The sequence below is a fragment of the Lates calcarifer genome, linkage group LG19 (assembly GCF_001640805.2).
Source record: "Lates calcarifer isolate ASB-BC8 linkage group LG19, TLL_Latcal_v3, whole genome shotgun sequence".
In the NCBI taxonomy this organism is placed as follows: Eukaryota; Metazoa; Chordata; class Actinopteri; family Centropomidae; genus Lates; species Lates calcarifer.
This window is the reverse complement of record NC_066851.1, coordinates 3,987,919-4,011,801: the sequence shown is the minus strand read 5'-3', so window position 1 is coordinate 4,011,801 and position 23,883 is coordinate 3,987,919. Positions and strand designations below refer to the sequence as shown.

The window sequence follows — 23,883 nt, the reverse complement described above, 5'->3', positions numbered from 1 at the left end:
ACTCACCTTCTTCTTGCTGCAGTAGATTTGCCATTTCTTCTCATCGGGCAGAGCGAACATGGCCTCCCTGTTCTTATCCGTCAGGTCCAGTTCATCCTACAACGACAAGGAAGGTTGTTTTATTGACATTCATTTTAAACCACATGATTAAAAGCCACAATTTTTTTAATCATACATTCAATTTACCAATTAGAATACATGTGCAAAAAAAACAATAACTTAAGAAAAACCATGACAAATAAACATAATACCCAAGCACCATTTAGAGCAATGACTATGAGAGAAGAGAATATAATCTACCAGTCCCTCAGGACACAGTCCCACAGTCCTTGTTGTTTTGTAACAAAACAGAACAAACCATTTAAGCAATGACTACATATCAGTGGTGGAGTCAGGTTTATACAGCCATTTGCCATCTGATTGTCCAACCTTCCCACTACCTAACTGTGAGCTGGTCCCCACAGACTACAGAGGAGTGTTTTTATATTCACCCCGCTGCTCTTCTCAATTCTTCAGCTTGGTACAAGGAGCCTCCTGCACCTTTTGAAATGCATATGAACCCAGGAAATGAGTCTCTGTGTGCCAGGGAGGAAAAGTAAAGCCTTGGAAAAGAGAGATGGATAAATCAGAGTTAAAGAAAGAGAGATGCATTGATAGAAAAAAAAGAGGAAGGTGTTGAATAAAGCAGAGAAAGGCAGTTATTTGGTTCTGGAAATGGATGAGCACAAAAAAAATATTAGAGAACAGGGTGAGATGCAATAGTGCCACAGCTTTGTGTACAAGCTCACACTAATCTCATCATAATGGTTTTGCTACCATGACGTCAGCCAGAAGTGCTGGGCCCCTGGGCCCCCCAGAGTGAAGATGGCTACCGGTGCCAGAGGTGGGGCCCCTTTAAGCCGTCCAGTAGATTCACAGGATTTGTTTTCATTCATTCAGCTGGACAGGGTGGGCTGAGGTGGCCCACATTCCGAGTATCCGACACTATGAAGAATGACATCATCTCTCACCCAGTCCTTTCAGTGGAATAACCAGCAGCAGCTTTACAGTGGTTTGGGAACAAAAAGGAAAAATCTCAAGGGTGTAAACTTCAAGGGGGGCTATTTCAGATTGAAACCAGAATAAAGCTCTGGAGTCTTTGATCAAACCATTTTTCATCTCGACAGATTAAAAAAACATATTATTTGTGACTCACACCCAGAGCTGATCATCCAGGGTCTACATTACATACTACAATAAGTGCATGTTGCTGTTATTTGTGACCCTGTATGGTCTTGACTGTCAAGCAAGAAACCAGCCATCATGTGCCAGCTGAACGTCAACCCTCTGACTCTCTGCACTTCAGTCTTCACAGATTTCAGTCTTCACAGATTTCAGTCTTCACAGATTTCAGCTGTGGCTTGGACCACAATCCTTTCTCCACATCCTTGAGCTAAGAAACAGAGGCCTAGAATCCAGATCGTCCCTGGCCTGTCGCCTGGTCACCGGGTCACAGCCCTGCACTCTAAGCTACTGCTGTTCGGAGGAGCTGATACTGGGAGCTGGTGGGGAAATCAGTGTGAATGAGACCCCTGGATTTGAACCAGATGGGAGTTGAGCCCAATAGCTGATCTCTACGCTCCTTCATGTTCTCTCTATTTCCCCCCCGCTACTCCTCAAGCCTCTCAATTTAAGGTCTTATATGGAGGGGAGTTATATGAGAGCACAATATACGTGAGGACTTAGGTGTCTGCAACATGTGCATGCTACAGTTAAAGGGAGCATGTTACCTAACCTTTTTTTATGAATTCCATTTAGAAATGGATTAGTTATTACATAAGGCTTTAAGGTTTATGAATAGAATAATGTTAAACTTAACTATGGAAGCAAGAAAAGAAAAGAAAAAACAGGAAAGGGGTAGCAGGGTGGGTAAAGGGCTTGAGAGATTAAAAAATGCCAACTGCATGTTTCATTAGTTATTTTCAGGTAGAGGAGGAGGTACCAGTCTGCCCTCGAGTCAGAGAAATGGGAAAAGAAGGATGAAGTCGAGGATGAGGACATCAGGCGGGTGGAGGAATGTTCCTGTCATACCAGCCAGAAGACTTTTCACTTTCCAGTTATGCAATATCCAACCATTTTCTTCCACCTTCAATACCACATCCGCATCACATGGCCTCGCCTCATGACCATGGTAACACCCAAAAAATACCCAGTCCCTCTCTCAGTCTTACAAAACAAAACCAAAACCACTTTCCACTTTGCTGTGTAAAACCCTCTCTTGATGTGCCCCCGTCCTCCTACACCAGCACGCTCCAGTTGGGAATTCACATAAACCAAAGCTAATATTGTTACACCTGCTGCTTGAGAGGGGAAAAATACATACCTAAAGCCTCTGAAACCTTTCTTTTATATTTCATCCAGAACTGCTGGTCAAATAATGTTAGAAATTAGAAAAGGGACGTCACAGCTTCAAGCTTTGACGGTCATCTCCGCTGCAGACTGACTGACCTTCTCTGTCACTCAATTTCCTGTTTCTCAAGACCGGTGGGCTTCTCGAATGTGCTGAGATAAAACAAAAGATATAGTGGAGAGAGAGCGAGAGCTCAGACAGCAAATGAAAACTAATTTTCTATTACAAATTTACCTGATACACACATTTGAAAGGAATTTAAAGTTACTACATTCAGTATCCAATGTAATTTTACTGGACCTTCACAATACTAGAAATGTACAAGGTGCAAAGTAGAAATTATTGTCATTTTCTGCAGAATTAAAGACACATGGGAATGAGACTGTGTTTAATATATTCCTTCCAAGAGTGAGTATGTTAAGTCCTGTGCCTGCGCACTAAGTGCGGAGCTGGAATGAGTATGAATCTGACATCAGTCTAGCTTAGAATAAGAGGTGGCTTTTAGCCCTTAACCAAACAACATGCAACATGGTGATAACCAGTGATGGTAAAGGTGTGTTCGGACAAAAATCAAATCAGGTTTTGTCGTGCCTTACCTGTGCAAACTTGCCTACTTGGCTTTTCGTTTGTGTTTATATGCTAATTTACCAACTGCTCAGGCATTAGCTAATTAATGACCATTTACTTCCCTCCAGTCATTCCTGTTTGCCCTTATTTCTTTAGGTTTATTAAGAAGATTCATGAAGTTCCATTAAAAGTACAGTCATTTCACTCAATTTTAAACACTGTCAACTTATGCAGTCGTATATTTGCCTCAGTTTGTGGCCACTTGAGTCCTTCCACTGACTTCTTGACTAGACTACATCTGTCATTAATGCACAAGCATGTGTTTGATCAACCTTCTTATTATAATCTTGGAAGCACAAAAAATATGTGTATTTCTGAAAATTAGTCCTCTGAATGCCAACATTTATCTTTTGCCTAAGATCTTTTAAGTGAAAGTAAGTATGATTAACAAACGCAAGGAGTGCCCTGTTATCCCCGAGGGATTATGATGATGAAGACATCATGGCTTATATGGCCACATAAATAAATTTGCATGACAGAACAGACGGCAGATGACACAACATGTCTGTGGGAGATTTAAAATATGCATTCACACCATATGGAAAGAGTGTAAAGATAGGGAGAGGGTTGAGTTACAATGAAGCATGGGAGTGAAGTCAGAACAATGTGGGAAAATCTAAATATCTGCTACTGCTGTTTAGATTCATCATCATCATCATTCATCTACACCAGGGGGTGGCTGGTTAAGTGCATGGGGAAAAGAGTGGAGGCAGCAACATGTCCTCCAAAGTAAACAACCATATGCAGCCTAAAGGAGCATGTCAGTGCTAGGCATAGTCTACCAGACCTTTGTTGTCATGATAACGATCATAAATGGTCACAATTTGGTCACATTTTGGCACAAAAACGAGAGGGAGGATAGTTTTGGGGCAGAAGTTACAAATCAGAGTGGACAGGTGAAGAAGTGTCAGGACAGTGGTTTCTGCATACACTGATCAGCCACAGCTTTAAAACCGCTGAGAGATGAAGTGCATAATATCTTGTTACAATGCAATGTTCTGCTGGGAGACCTTGGGTCCTGGCATTCATCTCATACTGCCAAAACAGTTCTGACCAGTGAGGGAATGAATGCCAGAAACCAAAGTTTCCCAGCAGAACACTGCATTGTAACAAGATGATCAATTTTATTCACTTCATCTGTTAGTGGTTTCAGTTATGTTGCTAATCAGTGTATATGCAAGTGTCTGTGTGTGTGTTGAAATAAAGAGAGCAATCAAAGCTGACAGGAAGACAAGGGGTCATTGAGTGAGTAAGTGTGATTGAATGAAGAGAACAAGAACGTGGTCAGAAGATTTTTCCACCTCGATGGGAAATGTGTGCGATCCAGGAATGACACCCTTTCGTGTGCATGTGTGTCCATGAAGTGGTATTTCCACATTGAATATGAATGTCTTTACCACATGTGAAGTGTACAATACTAGCTGAGAGGGTCAGTCTGACGTAGCATTGACACAAACATGCAGACATACACTGTATATGTATCCTGCAGGAGTCTCTGGACACAGCAGGAAGGCAGAGGAAAGACAGGCAAGATGGCAGGAAGTCATATGAGGTCTCCAGGGGACTCACAGGAAGCTGTAGCTGCCATTATTGACCCAAACGAGATTCAGTGAGTCTCTCTTCGAGTGTGTGTATGTGTGTGTGTGTGTGTGTGTGTGTCTGTGCCTGTTGCATCAGGTCCAACCTCACAGCTATTCCTGGAGGTTTTTTCACAAGGCAAAGGCAGTCTCTGAGTCATTTACCACAACCAAAAAAAAGGACCAAGACTCCAACTTCTTAAGATATGGTGAGAATGAATTTAGCCGCTTTACATCCGCTTACAAACAGTCACAGGGCTCACACCACTTTGCAACATTCAGATGAGTCATAGTATCCTCTCTTTGATGAGTCAGTCAGTAGCCGTTGCTAGCCCACTGCCTCATCCAAATAAGGCTTGACCAGTTCCACGATAAGTTTGGCTCAGGACAGAAAGAACTGGCTTCACAACAGAGGTAGGAAGAGAGCATTAGAAATGGGAAGCCAGACAAATGCAAGGGTTGGACAGAGAGGAAAAAAGAAAGGAAAGAGGGTGCATCCCAGGGTGTACACTGGAGGAAACTCACTCCCAATGGCTCAGAGGGTGGAGAACATTTCCATTCCCTCCTGTTACACAACACATTTTTGATTTGCGTCCGGCTCAAGTCACAGTGGAGGGAACATTAGGACACAATTTATGTTTTAAAGAGTCCGGTTTTCCTGGAAACATTTGAGGTTTCAAATGAGAAAGGATAATTTTACCTTCAGTGCTTTGAGAACATAATTTACATGCTACTAAAAACAGTGATTGGGAGTTATATGGAGTGGACGCCATTAAAAATTGTGGCGCACAGATGCAGTGCCTGACACTGGACAGCTGGACCACCGCCCAGAGTGGTTGGATTAAAACTGTCCCAAATTACGAGACAGAGAAAGAAAGAATGAGGCTCCCACACAGGGAAAGAGACAAATAAAGCAGATAGAAAAAGAGGGCAGAGAGGAAGGCAAAGAGAACACACACACTAATCTGATGTCTGCCAGTGCTGTACTTGCCAGATGTTGGCCTAGTAGACCTGATTCAGTTGCGCCAATTTGGCTAAATATGCTGTACATTATATCCTCTCTCATCTCAACTTGCTGCAGATGGGTGAAAGACCGGATTTTCCCTTTTAGTAACTGGAGAAACACTGACGAGAAGATTCATTTGCTACCTGTGCTGTATGCAAACAAATAATGCCATGCAGATGCTGAGTCAGGCTTGGCAGCTTTCTTTCCTCACAACTGAAGTCTAAACTGAGCCACTGCATTCAGTTCTATTTCACAGCACTTTCTCCACCCCTTGAGTGCCTCTAAATCTTTGGCACTTTTGTCTTTTTGTGTTTACTTTTCTCTCTTTTTAAAATGTTTGACTGTGTTGGTTCAGTGGCACTGTGTAGTTGGGTTCAGAATCTTGCAAATGTGTCAACACATTGTGGCCATATGCCGATCTTTCAGCAGTAAACGCAATGTGTTTATTGCTATCAGTTGAAACTTGTAAATGCCTGTCTAGTTGTCCCCAAACAACCTCACACTTTGGTTTCTCTTTGAAGAAAAAAAAAAAATGCATTTAGTTTACCAAGCTGCCACCAGCGAGAACCCAAATACTCAATTGACTGGGCAGAACCTATTTTCAAATACCTAAATATGAGAGCAGCTCCACATTTGTTGATGAAATGCTATTAGCAAGGAACTGCATTAATAAACAAAATAAAGCTCACTGTTCTTAAAACAAACTGCCAAACTTCACACATGGCCTATATATCAAGTATGCATGCGAGACTTGAAGAATTGGTGGAAAGAAACTGTTGCACCCGGATCCAAAGGACAGAATCCAGAACTACAGTACATTTGCTATCAGGAAATTCTGCAGCCAGATGCAAATGTGTAGTTTAACTGATGCGATCCATTAGCCCCTCTGATGTGGTGTTTGTTTGTGTCCAAATCAGCGGCGATTGCTTCCAGGTTCATTTCCATGGGTTTGTAACATTCATTATCAGGCACAGGAGGCTTTCATATAGGGTTATGGCAGACTTGGAACCAGGTTTATTCTTCAGACTTTCTCTAGGATGAAGTGTTGCAAATTTGGCAGTATTTACACAGGGGAACCAAGGATGGATCCCACACATGCTTATTCTATTCTAGTTTTGTGAGCTACACACCAAGGACAATAAGTCATCTCTTTTGCATTACTACATCACTTATTAAATGCTCCTGTGTTTTGCACAAAGTAGCAGAGTTAGTAGAGGTTGCTTAAAGGTTATACATTCAAGAACTCATCCAATGAATTGACAACAGGTGTGGAGACTGTGGCTCTGAGGCACCATAACTTGCAGTTGTACCTTGATATAGTAATGTGTCTGTTTTTTTGTATTCTACCTATATCATCCAAAGTAGGTGATCTTCCAAAAAAGGGATAGTACACATCATATCACATATTCCATTTAGTATTCCAGACAACAGCCACAGTATATCAGACAAGTTACAGCTATGGATTTTGTGGCAAACAATTTTTCATATAATATTCCTCAGACAAGGCAGCTCTAAGTCTTTTCCTCCACTAACAGTGTAAGCTGAGTGTGCTCTGTGCAGTCTCTAGACACAGTGGAAGACCCCATTACAGACATGAAGACACGTGGAGGTGGTTTACTCCTCCGTTTGGCCCAGATCTGTCGCTCCCACACCAGAGGCTCCATTGAGTCTCATTCTCCTCCTCAGGAAAGGCTTTCATAACAATAATCTTCATCTCCCGTTTCTATGGAAACTCACTATGTTATGTTATTCCTTATTTTTCTTTATTTCCTCCCCTGTGGCACAGGTCCTTGCCTCCCTACATCGACTCTCTGCTTGTGTTACAAGCAGTGTGTCCAGACTAAGCGACTGCTCGAGGTCTAGTTGTACAGATTTTTGGACGACTGGTCAAATGTGTCAGCATGTCGGCTGCAGGATCAGTAAAACAGATGTGGAGGACCAATGGCTTGGCCAGATGACCATCGTTAGGTAGAAGCAGTTTGTGCACTGGTCATCCAATCAAAGCAGACATGAATCAAACTGTCACAGGTTGAGTGATCATCTAACTGGAACATCATTTTTTCCTTTTCAAACTTTCTAGTATGAGATTTGCATTCAGTGCTGAAATTCTGCTGTAGAGCAGAGACCAGATGAACCCGAGTCCAACACAGACATTACCCCAAAGACAAAATATCTAAGCTTGTGAACGACACCATCAGATGCAGCCGTCCAACGACCATCTTAAGAATAATCTATTCACAACATGTGGAAGGGCCCGGATCCAACGAGAAAATGCCAAATCCTCTTTCTCTCCAGGGTCGAAAAGCTGCAAGTCAAGAGGTTTTGAGATCAGGGAAGAATCCCTCTGCTCCTCTTTTTCCTCAGCTCATGCATCTGTGTCAGTTTCATTGTCGGCTCAGATATTTACCCCAAAATAAGCTGTGGGTCATTCAGTCCTCTCAACCATGAGGACTGCTGTAATTTGGCTAAGCACTGCCATATGACAAGCATGTTTCTGTTTTTATCCCAGCAATACATGTCTTTGTTTATTTTTCTAAAAGTTTTCTTCATGTCCAATTCATGGAAGCTTGTTTCAGACAGCATGGGGCATCAAGTATGTCAAGTAGCAGCCTGCTGGTCCTTCAGAACTAAGCTACACAGCTAAAAGGGCATTATGTCATTCCGGTCTAGGAACACTGATTGAAGCAATCAATATTTGATTGCTACAATCCTAACTTTTAATTTTCTCTAATCAAGCCAATAAATATGAGGTTTAATGGCTTGTGCATTACCAGTGATTATTGAGGAGCCTAAACGGCAAATTTAGGGTCAAATCAGGTCAATTAGCTGGAAAAAGGGGGAAGGTTTCCCACTGGGAAAACATCTGCCTTGATAACAGTGAATAATTTCCTATCACAAATGGAATTTCACTTAATCTCTAGAATTGATTTTGACAGTTGGAGGAGTGATATATCCTGCAGGCAGTGAAGTTTAGCATTCCCCAAGACTAAGACTCATCAGCGCCAGAAGCAGTCCTGTAGCAATGCTGCTGAACACATTGTTGAGAGAAGCAGACGGAGACAGAGAGAGGCAGGAAATCTGAGGTTGAAGGAGACGATAGAAACGCAGAGATGGAGACAGACAGGACCGAAACAGACCAAGAGACAGGAACTGAGCAAACAGAGAGACAGAAACAGCAAAGCCCTGTTCTTCCAGCAAAGCCAGAACCAGCTTGCATGGCAGCTGTAAACCCACAGCAGACTTCTCCTTTCTGACAGCTGTGCCCTGATCCCTCTCTGCACCATGGGCACATGCCAACACAGCCATGCCAGTTTGGCACTGGTACAGACCAACAACCTTTGCTAACAAGCGCGATCTGTGCACGAGATGGGAACTGTAGAAAATGGGTGGGCTGCATGTATTGGGAAAGATGGGCTTCTGGATTTGTTGAATGGAGTGCTAGTGGTGGGGTTGGGGCATGGCCTCATCCGAACCATCAAGACGCTCTCCGCACGACCCAATCCCTTCAAATTCCTGTCCCTAATCCTATTTGGTCGAGACAATGAGCAACTACCAAATAGAGAAGAATTGGGCTGCTCAGCACTGGGGAAAAAGAAAATTCCAGGATTTATATAGTACCAAAACACAGTTTTGAGCCAACTTCATATATTTTTCTAGTGTTTTCAGCTTTAATGAGCAGAATTTCAGTTTGATGACTAATTTTAGTATTTTTTCCTTAGTGCAAAATTCACAACAGCACAAAACTGCATTCTGCTCCACTACTGAAACAACTGAAGGTTTTATGAGTCCATATCTCAAAATTAACAAGACACTCTGTTACTACAAATCAAATTTCAATATGTTTTCTTGTTAAGAGTTAAGCCCAAGTCTAGAACCAGATTGCTCAACTATATATTAACATTGCTCCATGTGGGGCGATAGCTGAATGGTTAGGGAATATTCCAGCATGGCCCTAGTGCCCTGAGCAGTGAGTCCCTGGCTTGACTCCCGATCCAGTTGTACCTTTGCTGCATGTCACTCCCCTACTCTCTTTCCGTGCATTGCCTGTCTCTCTTCACTGTCCTATCTAATAAAGGCAAAAAGCCCCCCCCAAAGAAAAAAAAAAAAAAGATTACTCCATGTTTACTCACCACCAGTTCGGAGAAACGCGCATGCAGCTCCTCAGCGGGCGGCATGGGGGCGCTGAACTCTAGCAGCTGCAGGGGCACACTATCCTTCAAGTTGATCTCTGGGGGCTCGCTGCTGCCAAAGCAGCACAGGAAGCCCAGGCCCGGCCGCGTCCTCTTCCTGGGGGGCATGATTGCTGTGGTGACACAGGTGGCAGTGGTGGCGCTGGACCAGGAAGGTAGAGGAAGGGGCCAAGGGCAGGGAGGGGGAGTGGAGAGGAGGATGAGGCTGCTATCTAGGGGGCATGATCTGGAACAGAGGAGCAGAAGGACAGAAAAGGTTACACAGAGACAATGCCATCTGGTACATGTTTAGTTTCCCAGGTATTATTAAGAATGACTTAGAATTTATCAGCCATGTTTAATGTCACATTGCATCCAATACAGTACAGTACTAAAAAACAAAAAAAAAGCAAAAATATAGAGTAACGGAGACTCAGTCTATCTACACACCCAGTTTCTGGTCGATGTTTCCTTGGAAAGAATTATTTGTAGTACACAGGAAGCAAAGCAATTTATGTTTCCAGCAGCCCAAGTTTGTTTGGAAAAAAATACAGGAAGATACATGAGCAGCAACAGCCACTGTGGCCAAACAAAGGAAAATGGTGCTTAAGGAGTCTTCATCAAAAGAAAATACAAGCAAGAAGACACTGCAGCACTGGAAATACATAATGATTAAAAAGCAGTCCTTGGAAAAACAGCTGCAGAAATGCTTCAGCATTGAGGCCATACCAATACAGAAAGCACTACCATCACCAAGAAGGAAGTAGCAAATGCAAGACTATTAGTAACGGTTCATTTTATATTCTTTATTCCCTTCATTGTGTCTATATGAACCTGTGCCAGGGTAGAGATGTTCTTGCTGTGTAGGCAAGAGAGCACAGAGGCAGCGGGGGCTGCCATCATATCCTCATCTTGACATCGGTTGCTCTTGAGACTCTACAAAGAAACCTCTTGTCTTTGAGGTACAATGGTGCCTATGCAGTGTGTATCTGTGTGTGTTGTTTGCGTAGACATGCTCTGGGAGCTGACCCAGCAGTGTCCTCACTCCTCCAATGGAGCAGACACTGTGTATATGTATATGTGTATATGGACAGTAATGAATGACAACCACTACAACAGGAGCAGAGGACTGAATGGGCCAAGACACCCTGGAGGATTTCCTCAATGCCACGAAAAGGATATGGGTGGTCTTCGCTGTATGAATAATACACTCTTTTTCTCTTATATTATGTCCGGCATACACACACTTCCACAATGTGAGCGTACACCCACAACAACTCACACAGTTGCTAAAACTCTCCTTTATGCAAAACTTTTCTGCATTTGTGAATGAATGGACTTCAAGCCTGTTATGCAAATACCATGGACGTGCACATCCAGCTGAAATATTTGACCAAGAAATCAATTTTGGAGCCATTTATGTCAAATACAATAAAAATGTCCATGAAGTTTCCAAAGAGAACACAGAACCAAGACCAACGCAGAAAGGTTTAAAAAAGCTTTGTTGATATTTGTACATAACCAAACAAGCCTTAAGTAATGGCTAGAGCTTTGCACCCATCTGTTTAATATGGCTGTGAAAGTTTATGACTTCAGTTTCCACATGAAGCCACAATCTACTACATCTTGACTGAGCACAACTCTCCGCCATCACTCTCTCACACATTTGCTCAGCGTAGGAGTTCTCACTGCGCCGTCTAAAAATAGCCGGATGGTAAATTCTTTATGAATGCGCTGGGCCCTCAACAGGAGCTTAAAGGGGAAAAAATGAAAAGAGAAAACACCACATTTCCATTTTGCCCTTTTCGTCTTTTGCTCATTTGCTTTTTCCGCTTCCTTGAATCTGCCACCCCTCTCAAGGCAGAAGGAGCAGAGCTGTGCACAGCAACGAGTGAACTGGAGGCTATTTTAAATGAAAAGCCACCAAAGTTTTCTCTGGTATTTTTGAACATGGAAATGCGTGTGCAACCATTACTTGACTTATTTTCTTACACGTATTGTACCTTAAATTATTCTATATAATCACCTTCAAATATGGGGCCTGTTTCACAGCCATTGCATCAGTGTGCTGAATCAATTACAGCATGTGTGGCATCTTGTATATGTGTGCTTGTATGTGTGGTACATTTGATACTGCATCTGCATGGTAGCTGAGGTGACACTGGCCATGCAGAGCCTCAGAAACTGTATACCAGTTAGCAGTTAGCAAAGGCAGAGGGACAGTAACACAAATTTGCACTAATAAACTGTAACTTTAGAAGATTCCATATTGGTTTGGCTGCCTCAGACCTCATATTGGTTTTGAATGAACATAGGAAGGCAGTAGAATAATGTCATGAAAGTCTGCATGGATGTGTGTGTCACTTTAAGACTGATGATTCTGATACTTATACTGTGCTTTAGTTATTAATTTACCAAATGAGTTTGCACTTGCTTCTCACTTTGTATGATATAATTACATCCAGAAAGTTTTCTCTTACTGTCCTACAACATTAAGCATACACATCTCTGATCCTATAGAAACAAACCTACAGAAGTAAGAATTATTTTGCCAGCAATCTTGAAATAGCAGCAAAGGCCCTAGTCTCAAAATTATGTCTAAACCTTCCATTATTAGTGTTTCCCCAAACAGTGGCAGAGTGGTACCAATCTAAGACAACTGTCACATATGCATCAGGTTTGGTGCTCAACAAGTTACAGATGCTGCATTAACTTATATCAAACCAGATGTGACTATGTATGACATGCTGACATGCTGGAAACTGCATGGATGTACTATATAGGCGCAGATTCACTGCAGTCACTGAGGGGTGAGTTAGTGGGAAAAAAGAAACAGTACAGCACTTCCAAACGAGGAGATGAAAGAATAAAAAAAAGCTGACTTCAAGGAGGGAAATTATGGAGCCCCCCCCCCATACATTTACACTTGAAAAAGCTTTGCCTCGTACTATTAGCGGTGACAGCTTTTCATGGTTTTTATCACTATAAGATAAAGTATGAGCTGGTGCCAAATCTTTATGGTGGCGAGTTAGTTATTGTTGCGGACAGCTGGTGGAGCCTAATGGAAAAGAGGCTGCTCTGCAGGGGTTTTAAAACTATTCAGCAGAAAGCACAACCTAAACCTCCTGTCCAGTGTCTGTGTGTATATATGCGTGTGTGTGTCTGCTTCTATCTTCACTCTCCCACAGAGCCCCACGTGCGGCCAGTCCTCACTCAACACTAGTCCTGCTGGCCTGCTTCCAGTCCATGCCCATGGAAACTAGGCCAAGGAATCCAAATACACACATTCACTATGTACACACTGAAATACAGTATATATTATATATAAAGGAAAATATAAGGAAGCAAGGACATTACTGACTATGTGCATGTGTAACCTTTGTCATTCTTTATTATTCTCTGCATGGTGGAGTCACTACACAAACACAACCTAAACTGACCATGTCCACTGCCATATGTGCCCTGAGAGCCCCTCTTATCTCCCATTATTTCATCCCTTTCTCTCTCTTTCTGACTCACTGTCATCTCCATTAATCTTCTCTTTCAGGGTGAATGGAGTGACATTCCCTCCATCAACCCCCCTCTGACAAGAGCATCTGTCATTTTTCCTTGGTACTTCCTCTCCCTATCATCTTCATTTCCCATTTTCTACTCCTCTGTCCCTTCATTCTCTACATTTGTGGTTTCCCTTTCCGAGACATTGTACTTATTTTTCTGTAAGTACATTTTGTGAAAGAGAGATATGAAAGCTTAAGTAAGGACATGGTTACCCTGGCTTAGCATTGAGACTGGATGCAGGGGCAAAAAGCTTGCAATGCTCTGTCCATGGTAAAAAATGAAGAAATAAATAAATAAAATACATATCAACATCTAAAGCTGTATATTGTTTAACCCTTAACATTTTTTGCACCCGGTCCTAGACAAATAAATGTACCAAATTAAACTAAACTTAAGATTTAAGTACTAGAACTATTACTTGGCTAACAGCCTGGTGCAGTGACCAGCAGCTTCCCAAAGGCTTGTCATTACAGAGGGTGCCAGGTTTAGTGTAATCATGCATATAAAGAGAGCAAACCCAAAACCTGTGCTCACCAGTCATGTCTGGCAACTACAGTAGCACCATAGCCAAAAGTCCCACACAGAAGTACTGGGCAGGTGAATAAACTGTTGTTGGTCAAGAAATGGCTCCAACATGTATCCTCCCCCTACAATTACAAATGAATTGTTTTTACATCATTTTTTGTTAATGCATATCTTACAGACAAGATACATTGTGTAAATGAGGCCATTTCAAAGGTGCTGGTGTAGCATATTTTTTTGTCAGTGATTTTGTCAGTGACTTGTCACACATCCGACACTCATGACTTGGAAACCTGAACACACATGCACTCACACACACAGACTTCCTTATTTTTCCCTGATCGTCACAGGGAAACAGATGTATGTATGTATGGCTGTGTTAGCAGTCACAGGAAAAGGAGCGATCACTGGAAGAGTGAAAGTTCTTGGACCTCTATAGGCTAGTGCTTCATTGAAACCATCTGTGTGTGTCAAAATGGGAGATGCAGGAAGAGGTTTGGTAGACATTTGTCACTGCCGACTGTTCATCGTGACAGACAAGAATTTCTGCAAAACGCACACTTTTAGATGATTCCCTGCTTTACATGCAGTTGCAACAAGCACACTGCAGTGTGCGTGCACAGCCATATAAGTCACATGTTGCACGTTTCAAAATTCAGACACACCCACTCAGGATTCAGATGTAAGCACATGCACACATGCAGTATTTTCACACTCACACACCAACAGCCCTGAAGCAGAGAGAGAGAAGCCTGGTGGCTGCTCTGTGTTTGAAGGGTCTGGAAGAGCAGCCGAGCACAGAAAGAGAGACAGAGAGATGAGAAGGAGGCAAGGGAGGGAGGCAGGGATAAAGGGAGATACTGCTGCCACTTCTCATTCAGCCCACTACCTCATCGCCTCATCCCCAGCAACGGGAAGTAGGTCAGTGGAGGAGGAGGAGGGAGGAGGGGGGCGGTAGTGAGAAGAGACGGGCTGCTGCTGCTGCTGCTGGTGTGTGTGTGTGTGTGTGTGTGTGCAGACGAGAGACAGAGGAGCAGAATAGAAGAATAGCATAGCAATGCGCAGATCAGTCTCTCAAACATCTGTGCCTGCATAATTTCAATTCTCTCCCCAACATCTGCCACACTACACAATGCTTTTAGTACCAAATGCAAAATCAGATAGAAAAGAGGCTCCTGTTTTATCCCCTCCCTTCTGAATACACTGAATACACACTTCAACCAAATCAAGAAAAAGCTGCATCATTCACCTACTGTCTGCCCTTTCCTTTTTTTATCCTGCACATTACACTACATCTTTCTCCTCAACTACAGCCTCTGCAGTGTTATCCTGCATTAAAATGCATCTTGCTCTCCTCCTTCTCCTCGATCCTTTTCTCTTCCAATACTTCTGCCTGCCCCTTATTTCAACATTAAGCAAGTACTCTTGTCATCTTGTGTGTAATACATGGATGGGTGAATGGATCTTTTTGCCCAGCTGATACCAGCTGGATGCAACACTGAAGAAGCAATGATGAAAAAATGGTAGAAACAAATGAGTCAAATAGGTGAAAGACTGGATTTACTGGATAAAAGATCAGAGGCAAGCCTTCAACACACAACTTTTTGTTTCTGGGTCTCACAAATGAGGACCATTCCTCATTCATGGAGGAAGGTACAGGCAGGCTTACATAAGCACCAGGCACCAGCGAATGGGGAGCAGTGCTACACTGGTACAGACTGGAACAAGATGCCAAATGGAGTGCAGATTTGGGGATTGGCATTGTTTTGGCTGACTCCTGGCATGCAGCTAGTGAGAGCTGGCACACAACTGACTGAGTTAACACCAGTGTCGGATGTCAAAAAAGTACCAGGCAACTGTAATCCGTTAACATTTTAGTCTTTTGACCTTTTTCTACTTGATATTTAGTGGATTTACACTCGTCAAACGGATACAGCCACACACAGCAGCTGAAAATCAAAACTTAAAAGTAAAATCCTGACCGAAAAGCTCCTGCACTGGGAAACATAAGCTTCCTGTGTGCATTTACTGAAGTCTTGGTACAGGATTTCTGGGAATTAATGATTAAATGTTTGATAAAAGTCATGTGGAGATGCCAACATGACGGCTGAACTCAAAACAAAAGGTCTTTGGTCTTTATGTTGTTTTGGCACATGTCGGCATGTCCCATATTTGTCCGTAGTCACGGTTGTGTACTGGAATGTAAAAGTTGCATGTGTCCTTTGACGTGGAAGTGAACCACTCACACTCATTAATTTGACATGAAGTTGCTATTCAACCCAGCCATTGGACACATTGGAGCCATGCCACCCTTTGGATATTGCTGCCCCAGACATGCCCTCTCCAATATGCCCTACCCTCCCTTTCTACTGTCTGCCTGTCTGTCCAATGACTAATGGGCCAACTCTACAATTCTTTTCCCTCCCTGTAGAACCACTGGCTCCGAGCCAAATCACCTGGGACACTGAAAACTCATTCTCTCATGGATCCCATAGGATCTGTGGCCCACCCACAGTCATGCGTCGTCTTTGGGGAAGCCATGTACACAACATACATCTTACCCTGTTAGGGTCAGAGGCCACACTGTGGTATGAATCTGTTACATTAGTGCAAAATACACACACACACACACACACACACACTATGGTTTGTTTTTTCTCACACCAACTAAAGAGATCTTATTCATGCATCATTTCCTCAGTTACACAGGGTTTAACACCATGGGTGGTCAAGTTTTCAAATTTAATATCAGGAAATAACAATATGCGATTTATGTGAAAAAACTGACATGGCTATTAGACTAGATACACCCATGATCAAATTAATATAAACATGAAACATGCACAACACACGCTGTGACATGCATTCCTAAGGTATGACATCACCCATCTATTCCAATACAGGTCTCTGTGGTTAGCTGTGAGTTACAGCCTTAACTGACAAATGACCAGAGCTGACAGTGGAGGAACTGCCATTATTTCATGGTACATTTGCATGCGATGCATTCCTGCGCTCGCTCTGGAAGCACACATTCTGCTAGGGATTTCATGAGAAATCACTGGCCTTCCAACATGGCCAAGTGGCTTTCTTGTGTGGACATGGACAATGGGCCAAAGGATTTGGTTTGGACAACTCTGTGGGGGCCTGAAAGGGTAGGCAAATGCAGGCAGAGATAGGTCTTTCAGCCTGTGCGATGTTAAATGTCCTTTCCTAGCACTGGAGATCATGTGCATCTGATTTTCAAGGAAACAGTTATTTTTAGCTATGATGGCGTGGTCACTCTCCAGAATATTCATAGGCCTCTTTGATTGGCACAGCAAACTAATTAAATAAAAAGACAATGATTTAAATAAAGATCCTTTTCAGTGTAATTGTTGGCAGCAATTTAATACAAAATAAATGTCTACCTATTTGTTATAGGTGGGTTATGAAGATAAGTGGATACTGAAACCAGATTCATTGGCAAGATGCTTGGGCTCCATCTGCAGACACTCCAAGGGTTTAAGCCAGTTACTGATAAGGGCTGTCTGTGCTCTTATGCCTACGTGCATCCTCCAGGAAAAGAGTGAAAAGAGCCCAGAATCAGAAGATCACAAGCCCACCCTTCCCTTCACACCCCCTTCCTTTTACCTCCCCACCCCAAACCCCTTTTAACCATTCCTCCAATCCTCCCTCGTTCCTTTGCTTTTGTTTTCCCTCAGTCACTTCCTTGTGTCCTACAATCAGACAGGGGGAGCAACAAAGGATGAAACAGCTGAAAACTTATTCAACTGTTGGACTAGGAACATGCTTCCAGCTGATGTTGCCAGGAAACAGTAAGTTGAAACTGAACTCCTGTAAAAAACAAGCTCATAGGTTGTCTGTGCCAGGGGCATATTATGACCCCTAGTCACGTTTTATTTTTAGGTGACCTCTAGCAACTGTAGTAATTATGATGGGAACAAAAGAGGTAATGAAGTGACATGGTATAAAAAGGGAGGAAATTGGCATGTATGGATGGGTCCACAAAACACAGGACTCTTACATGGAGACACTGTTTGTTTCCTGTTCGAACCCAGTGGTTAGCGTTGCTTCTTTGAACATTCCATGACCCTAACTGCGTGTGTATTATTGCAACCATGATGACAAAGGTCAGTGATGGTCATTTCTCAATGTAACCAAGTAGTTTTTGTATCTAAATCCAACAGTGACGATTTCTTCAAGCTTAACAGCATGTTTACTATTGTAACCATGGTGACAGAGGTCCAGTACATGTGCTGCCATAGGGGCACTATTTTAGAGGACAATCCTAATAGGTCTTACCAGAGCATATAGGGACAGGCAACCTAAATAGTTGCTCAGGTTGGAGGACTTGTTGCTGAGTCAGTGGCAAAACATGCACCAGGAAACATCATAGTGAAAGGATATTTTTGAAACATGAGAGTGACTTTCACACATATAAAGTTTGAAAAGTGCCTCCTGTTTTAAGTCATTGTATGCAACAATCTTTAACAACAACAACAGAACAATGTTGAGGAGATGTGGCTGATTTGGTTCCATTAGGCTGTCATACAGTATAGAGTCAGTACTGTGCATAACATAAGGAAGAAATGAGTAAGTCAAAGTACCTCCATTTAAATTGACCACAGCGACAATTATTATTAATTACTTTAATAGCTCATGGTTAATACTGTTGCTTAAATATTTCCAGACTGTCTCCAAGGCAAATGCAATCACATTTGGATGGAGAGGAATTTTTCATTTTCTTTTGTTTACAAACAGCTCTTGACAGACAGAAAATGCAAGGACAATGTAATTAAATGAAGCTGCCCTCAGTTTGCACTGTGGTTACCGATCTTGCACATGAAGCACAGGGATATTTCCTTCAAGAAAAACTGCAAAAGTTGTTGAATCATATCTGTCTACTATCTATTCTATCTATTGTTATTGCATCACTGGGGACTTAATTGCTACAAATCTGTAATTCTAGACAAGCTATCCAAGATGTCCATACTGATCAATCCATTTTGTTTAAATAACAGAGAGAGGCCAGGTCTCTATCAGCTATACATGGCAGTCTCTCAATATCACATCATAAACTTTTAAACTGTCGACTCTTTCACAGCCAACATTTGAGAATTCTCTGAAGTCTTATTGGCTTATGGCTTCGTTCAAAACAAACATATGACCGCTATTGGTTTTAATGGAGTCATGAGGCACAGAAACCCACCTCACTCATAAAGAGGAAATGCCTCGACTAAACCACTGGAAAAAGAGGAGGGGGAGATGTTTCCAATCCTCCAGGGATGTCATTAATAGCCATTTCATTTAGTTTGATTAATTAAAGAAAGCCATTTCCTGATGTGAGGAACATTCATAATGGCACAGACCATATGAGGCTTGTTACAACTGGGCTTTTAGATTGAGTTTTTTTGCTTTGATCAGTTCCGTGTAGCAGTGCAAGCCCTGGAGTACACATCCATGTACAGCTGAAGTTTGAAGTAAACTGTTATAAACATGTTAAACTCCTTCATACAAGCAATGAACCACAGATGCAAGTTGCATGAACAAAGGCTGAAATAAGAACCCATGCAGAAGCAGACGACTTGGGGTGAGGTTAACAAGGAATTAGAGCAAGTTTGCAGACAAACATTTTGGAGGCCTGACAGGGTAAAAAGCTCTGTTTGTGAGACACTCTCCTAATGCTAAGTGTATTTCTGTTCCACCTCACTTAACATTTTTTTCCTCAAGGCTTCAGCATGCGTAGCATTCAGAAGGTCATCCACATGTTGCACAAGGCAAGTCCACCAGTTGCTGCATGGGACTACAACAATAAAAATGTTAATGTTGGCTCAGGACGGAGGTTATATCAGGTGGGGAGGCTAACATCAGAAGCACAGACCCACTGCTGACCCACTTTTCCACTGGCCAAAAGGCGCATCTCCACGAGTCACATCTCTGCTCATCAAATAGACCGGATCACTGGAATAACTATGCTATTAATACTGGGAATGAGAAGAAAGTCGGCCATGCCACATTCCACAGGCCCCAACATTCCCACATATTAACAAGGCTCGGAATGAAAGCCAATACTTGGCATCCCTTTCCCTGGAACCCCAAAGCGCTATCCTGCCGTGTCAAATCGTTTTCTTATTTCATATGGGAGGGTCGTACCCGAGTTACAAGCTCCCAGTCCAACTAAAGACATGTTATTATATGTGTGGAAAAAAATTTGGCACAAGTACAGATTCAAAGCTGGTTGCAATGACTCCCAAGAGGGAAGAGATGCTGGACTTCCCACAGACTCCATGTTCTTCGGACGCCCTAGAACCTTGTTGTTTCGAGGGAATAAACCATTTCCATCACTGCAGAGCACTTGTCTAAATCATGCAGATGCTTGAGAAGATTGAGCTCCTCTGAGTGGTGGAACTTATAACCCTCGCGTTGTCCTCTGGGTCACAGTGACCCGGTGGCCGACAATGTGCCTTCGTGTGTGTGTGTGTGTGTGTGTGTGTGTGTGTAGTAGGATTTGTTGTTGTGCATGACATTAGTGATTCTGAAGCAGTTATCTTTTGTTTTTGAATAATAGTAAGAAAAAAAAAGATACGGAATACGAAGGGCAACAGGAGGGTTAAACGAAACAAAAACACTGACTCACTGCTATTCATTAATTAGTTTCCATACACACTTATGCTAACAGCAACACTCACTGGTTAGCTCAGCAGTTCTCAGTAGACCTGTTAGTCAGCTTGCCATTGTCTGGCGTCTCATTCTTTGCACCAAGGTTTGATTATGTCTATCAATGTCAGTAACTGGATTGGGGCAATTCATATTGTGCATTGTTAAGTTATTAATCTTGCCTGGGTGAGAGGTCAACAGCTGCAGCATAGAGGACAGAGGGCTTCTGGGTAATGTCTGGAATGCTCTCCTGGGACAGTTATAGCAGCACAGATAGGGACAGCCCTGTGACGTGACCAGCATTTTTTAAAATAGTCTGCAGTAATACTGCACTGAATTGAAGCACTGTAAAAAGAAGATATGCTTACACATCATAAGCCCACAAAGTGTGTCACTGGCACAAATACAATAGTGCTATTTGACACACACACAGCGTGGGGACTTCCAGTGAAGGAGCAATAGGAACAGCAGCTTCTCTCCTAAAATCGCCCTGAGTTTTGTCCCTCACACGCTGTGACTGCTCTACTGTAAATACTACATGATGATAATCCCATCAAAAAGATCAGATAGTTGAATTTAAACAGCTTTTGAGACCTCATCTCTTTTTCTCTCTGTCCCTGTCCTAATGAGGAGGCTGTTGAGCCGCCAGCCAGCAGCAGGGCTGAAGCGATAAACGGCCGTCGCACACTAACTCTCCCTCGCACTCCCTCTAATCCTGAGAGAGCAGTTCATGCATCCGTAATGGTCGATAAAATATGAAAAGCCCCGAGAGCGCTGATGGCAGCAGAGGGTGTGTATGTAGGCTATGTGTGAGTCCTCAACTTTTGTTAATGCCCTCCCAACACACTGAATCTTTTAGCGATGTCACTCTGCTTGACCCCTGGCGCACGTGAATGTTTGAGGATTTCCAGCAGACTGGAGAGTAAGCCTTTAATGTGGTGGAAATGGATACTATCTTGCTCACAATGCAAAAAGACATCAAAGAAAATACACGGCCCTATGAGTGTATGAATGAGTTTTGCCTCTGCTTCATCAACCTTCAAACACGAGCCATTGAAAGGCATTAATTACTTTGAATATTGCAGAAGTAATATTTGTCTTATGCCTTTTCAAATCACTAGTATCTCCCACATTAGGTACTTAAAAGCCCAGCCTCCATAAAACCTTCACAAAATCTGTTTGGAATGTTTTCCATCCATAAGCCATCAGACTTAGGCAAACCCCTAGTAGGCATCCCTAACCAATTTCACAGGTGGAAATTTGGAGGGCTGGTACTTGAACTTTCACCACTGCGCTTTCGACACACGCAAGGGATTTACAGTTCAGATGACAGCCTCTCAACCAGGATACCCAATGCTTCCACACGGGAAAGGAGGCTTCACGATTTCTTCAAGTGAGGAAGGGCTGAGAGATTAGGACTGTGTGTTTCTGTTGGTCTGAGCTGCCATGAAGTACTGGCTTCCCTTGAGGGAAATGCAGATGGTCTATTAAAAAAATAAAAGATATCAACATCCCAAGCAAAAGCAGCTTAGATTTAGAGGTGAGTAGGAGACTGCTTCCCCAGTTCCATATTGGGTTGAGTTGTTGCTGGGAGGAAATGTACAGCATATAGGGAATGTCTGGCTGCCAGGCCACTACTTACACCAAAGGGCTGACTGTGTGATTGATGAACATGTGTGATCGGCCCATGGCTAGGACCTAAAATAGGCCTGTACCCATTACATATGAAGCTGTCCCATCCTCCTTCAATTCCTGAAATGCCGAACATTTCCTGTATGTCAAGTCCTGGACATCCCAACTATTTTTTTGGTTTAAACCAAATGTAGATATCAATCTCCTCTAACTCCACCAGCACTCAATAATCCTGAACTCCCAATCAGCCTTGAAATCATGCTACGTTTTTCAAAGAAAATCAAACTGCAAAAAAAAAATCTCAGCTAGAAGTGAATCTAAGACTACCACCAATATGCAAAAAAATCTTGCACTTGGGGGGTAAAGCAAAGAACGCTGTCAACACCACTAGAGAAGGAGCCCAAATATTACAGCTACACACATTTCACAATCCAGTTTCTGCTGCTGTTTATGACCTATAAAGCCACTGCAGCAAAGAAATAAATAAATAAAAGTTCAGTAAAATACTGACCTCTCCCCCCCCATTACAATGACAAAAAAGTGTGGAAATTTTATCACCTTAGTGGGATTAGTAGGCCTTGTTGCCCACCAGCTGCCGATTTGCTCAGCTTTCTACTGAGCCTACGGACTAATGTTTATTTTATTGGCTGCAGTAGTCTGTGTTTTCCTGGCTGGATTGAGCAGCGGGACACAGTGCATAGACAAACTGGGTTCACACTTAAACATCTGTAGCCTGTCGAGTGTACGGTCTCCTACTCGGTGAACAGCACTAAAGTGTAGCTATTATTCACAATGACCAGGATGGGTTACAGGTATCAGTATCATGATCAAATATCTCCTACTTACCCACTTCAGATGGGCTACCCTGAGAGATGGATTGTCCCTGTGTCACGTCACTAGCAATGGAAAAAAAAAAGATTCTCAATAAAGCAAGGTTTGAAGAAAAATGTTAAAGTATTCCTACATCCTTTGGCTTTAAACCTCTCATTTGGCAATTTGTGTATCGTGGCCAAATTCCATGAAACACAAGTCTGACGATGTTTCCCGGCTGAAGCTGCTGCGTTTTGTCTGCTTCCCCTCTCTGAGCTTCTGAGCTGAGCTCTGGATTTCAGCTGACTGTGCTGGGAGCTGAGCTGTTGACACTGTCCCGGCTCTCTCTCTCTCTCTCCCCCCTCCCTCTCTCACTCTCTCTCTCCCTCTCTCGTGTTCCGTCTTTGGATGACTCGCCTCCCCTCCCCTTCTGGATTCCAGCCCCAGCGTATGACAGCATCCCTGCGGATGTCAACGAGAAAGTGATGGATCTTGAGTGAATAATGCATGCATGTATGTACAGTATGTATGTGTGTATGCGTATCTGCCTGCTGTGTGAGGCCAAGGAAGAGGGCAAGATGAAAGGAAATGACCCTTGGTAGCCTGTGCCTCCCACCCCTGCCTGTAATCCCAGCTCCACCCAATGCATTCCCTCACTGGGCAGACAAAAAAAAAAAAAGGGTTGTGGTTGGGGGGGATATCAGACATAACGCCCAAAGGAAACCCCTCTTCCTGTCATGTCTTCTCATTGCCAACACACGCATTAAAGCACACACGCCCATGAAAGCAAACACACACACAGACATACCAAATATGGGATTCTCCATCAGGAATTACCCCTGTGACACACACAGGAAAAGGATTTCCCTAAGGTCCAATCAGTTTTCATTGAGAAGGAGTTGAGACGGGATGCTTGTTGTGCAAAGTTCTGTCGGT

The 23,883-nt window shown here is 42.9% G+C and overlaps 1 protein-coding gene across 4 annotated transcripts in view; it reads right to left on the bottom strand.

Moving 5' to 3' along the window:
- daam2 (dishevelled associated activator of morphogenesis 2) overlaps window positions 1–23,883 on the bottom strand; it is a 93,852-nt gene that overhangs the window by 48,517 nt on the left and 21,452 nt on the right. For 2 of the 4 annotated variants that reach the window (XM_018695101.2, XM_018695104.2), the window contains exons 1-3: window positions 22,984–23,348; window positions 9,730–10,015; window positions 7–96 (exon numbers count right to left, since the gene is read on the bottom strand). In XM_018695101.2, coding sequence (XP_018550617.1) covers window positions 7–96; window positions 9,730–9,897 — 258 coding nt within the window. In that variant the 5' untranslated portion in view covers window positions 9,898–10,015; window positions 22,984–23,348. Of the gene's footprint in view, window positions 1–6; window positions 97–9,729; window positions 10,016–22,983; window positions 23,349–23,883 lie in introns of those variants that run through there. The other 2 variants (XM_018695103.2, XM_018695102.2) reach the window with 2 other exon arrangements.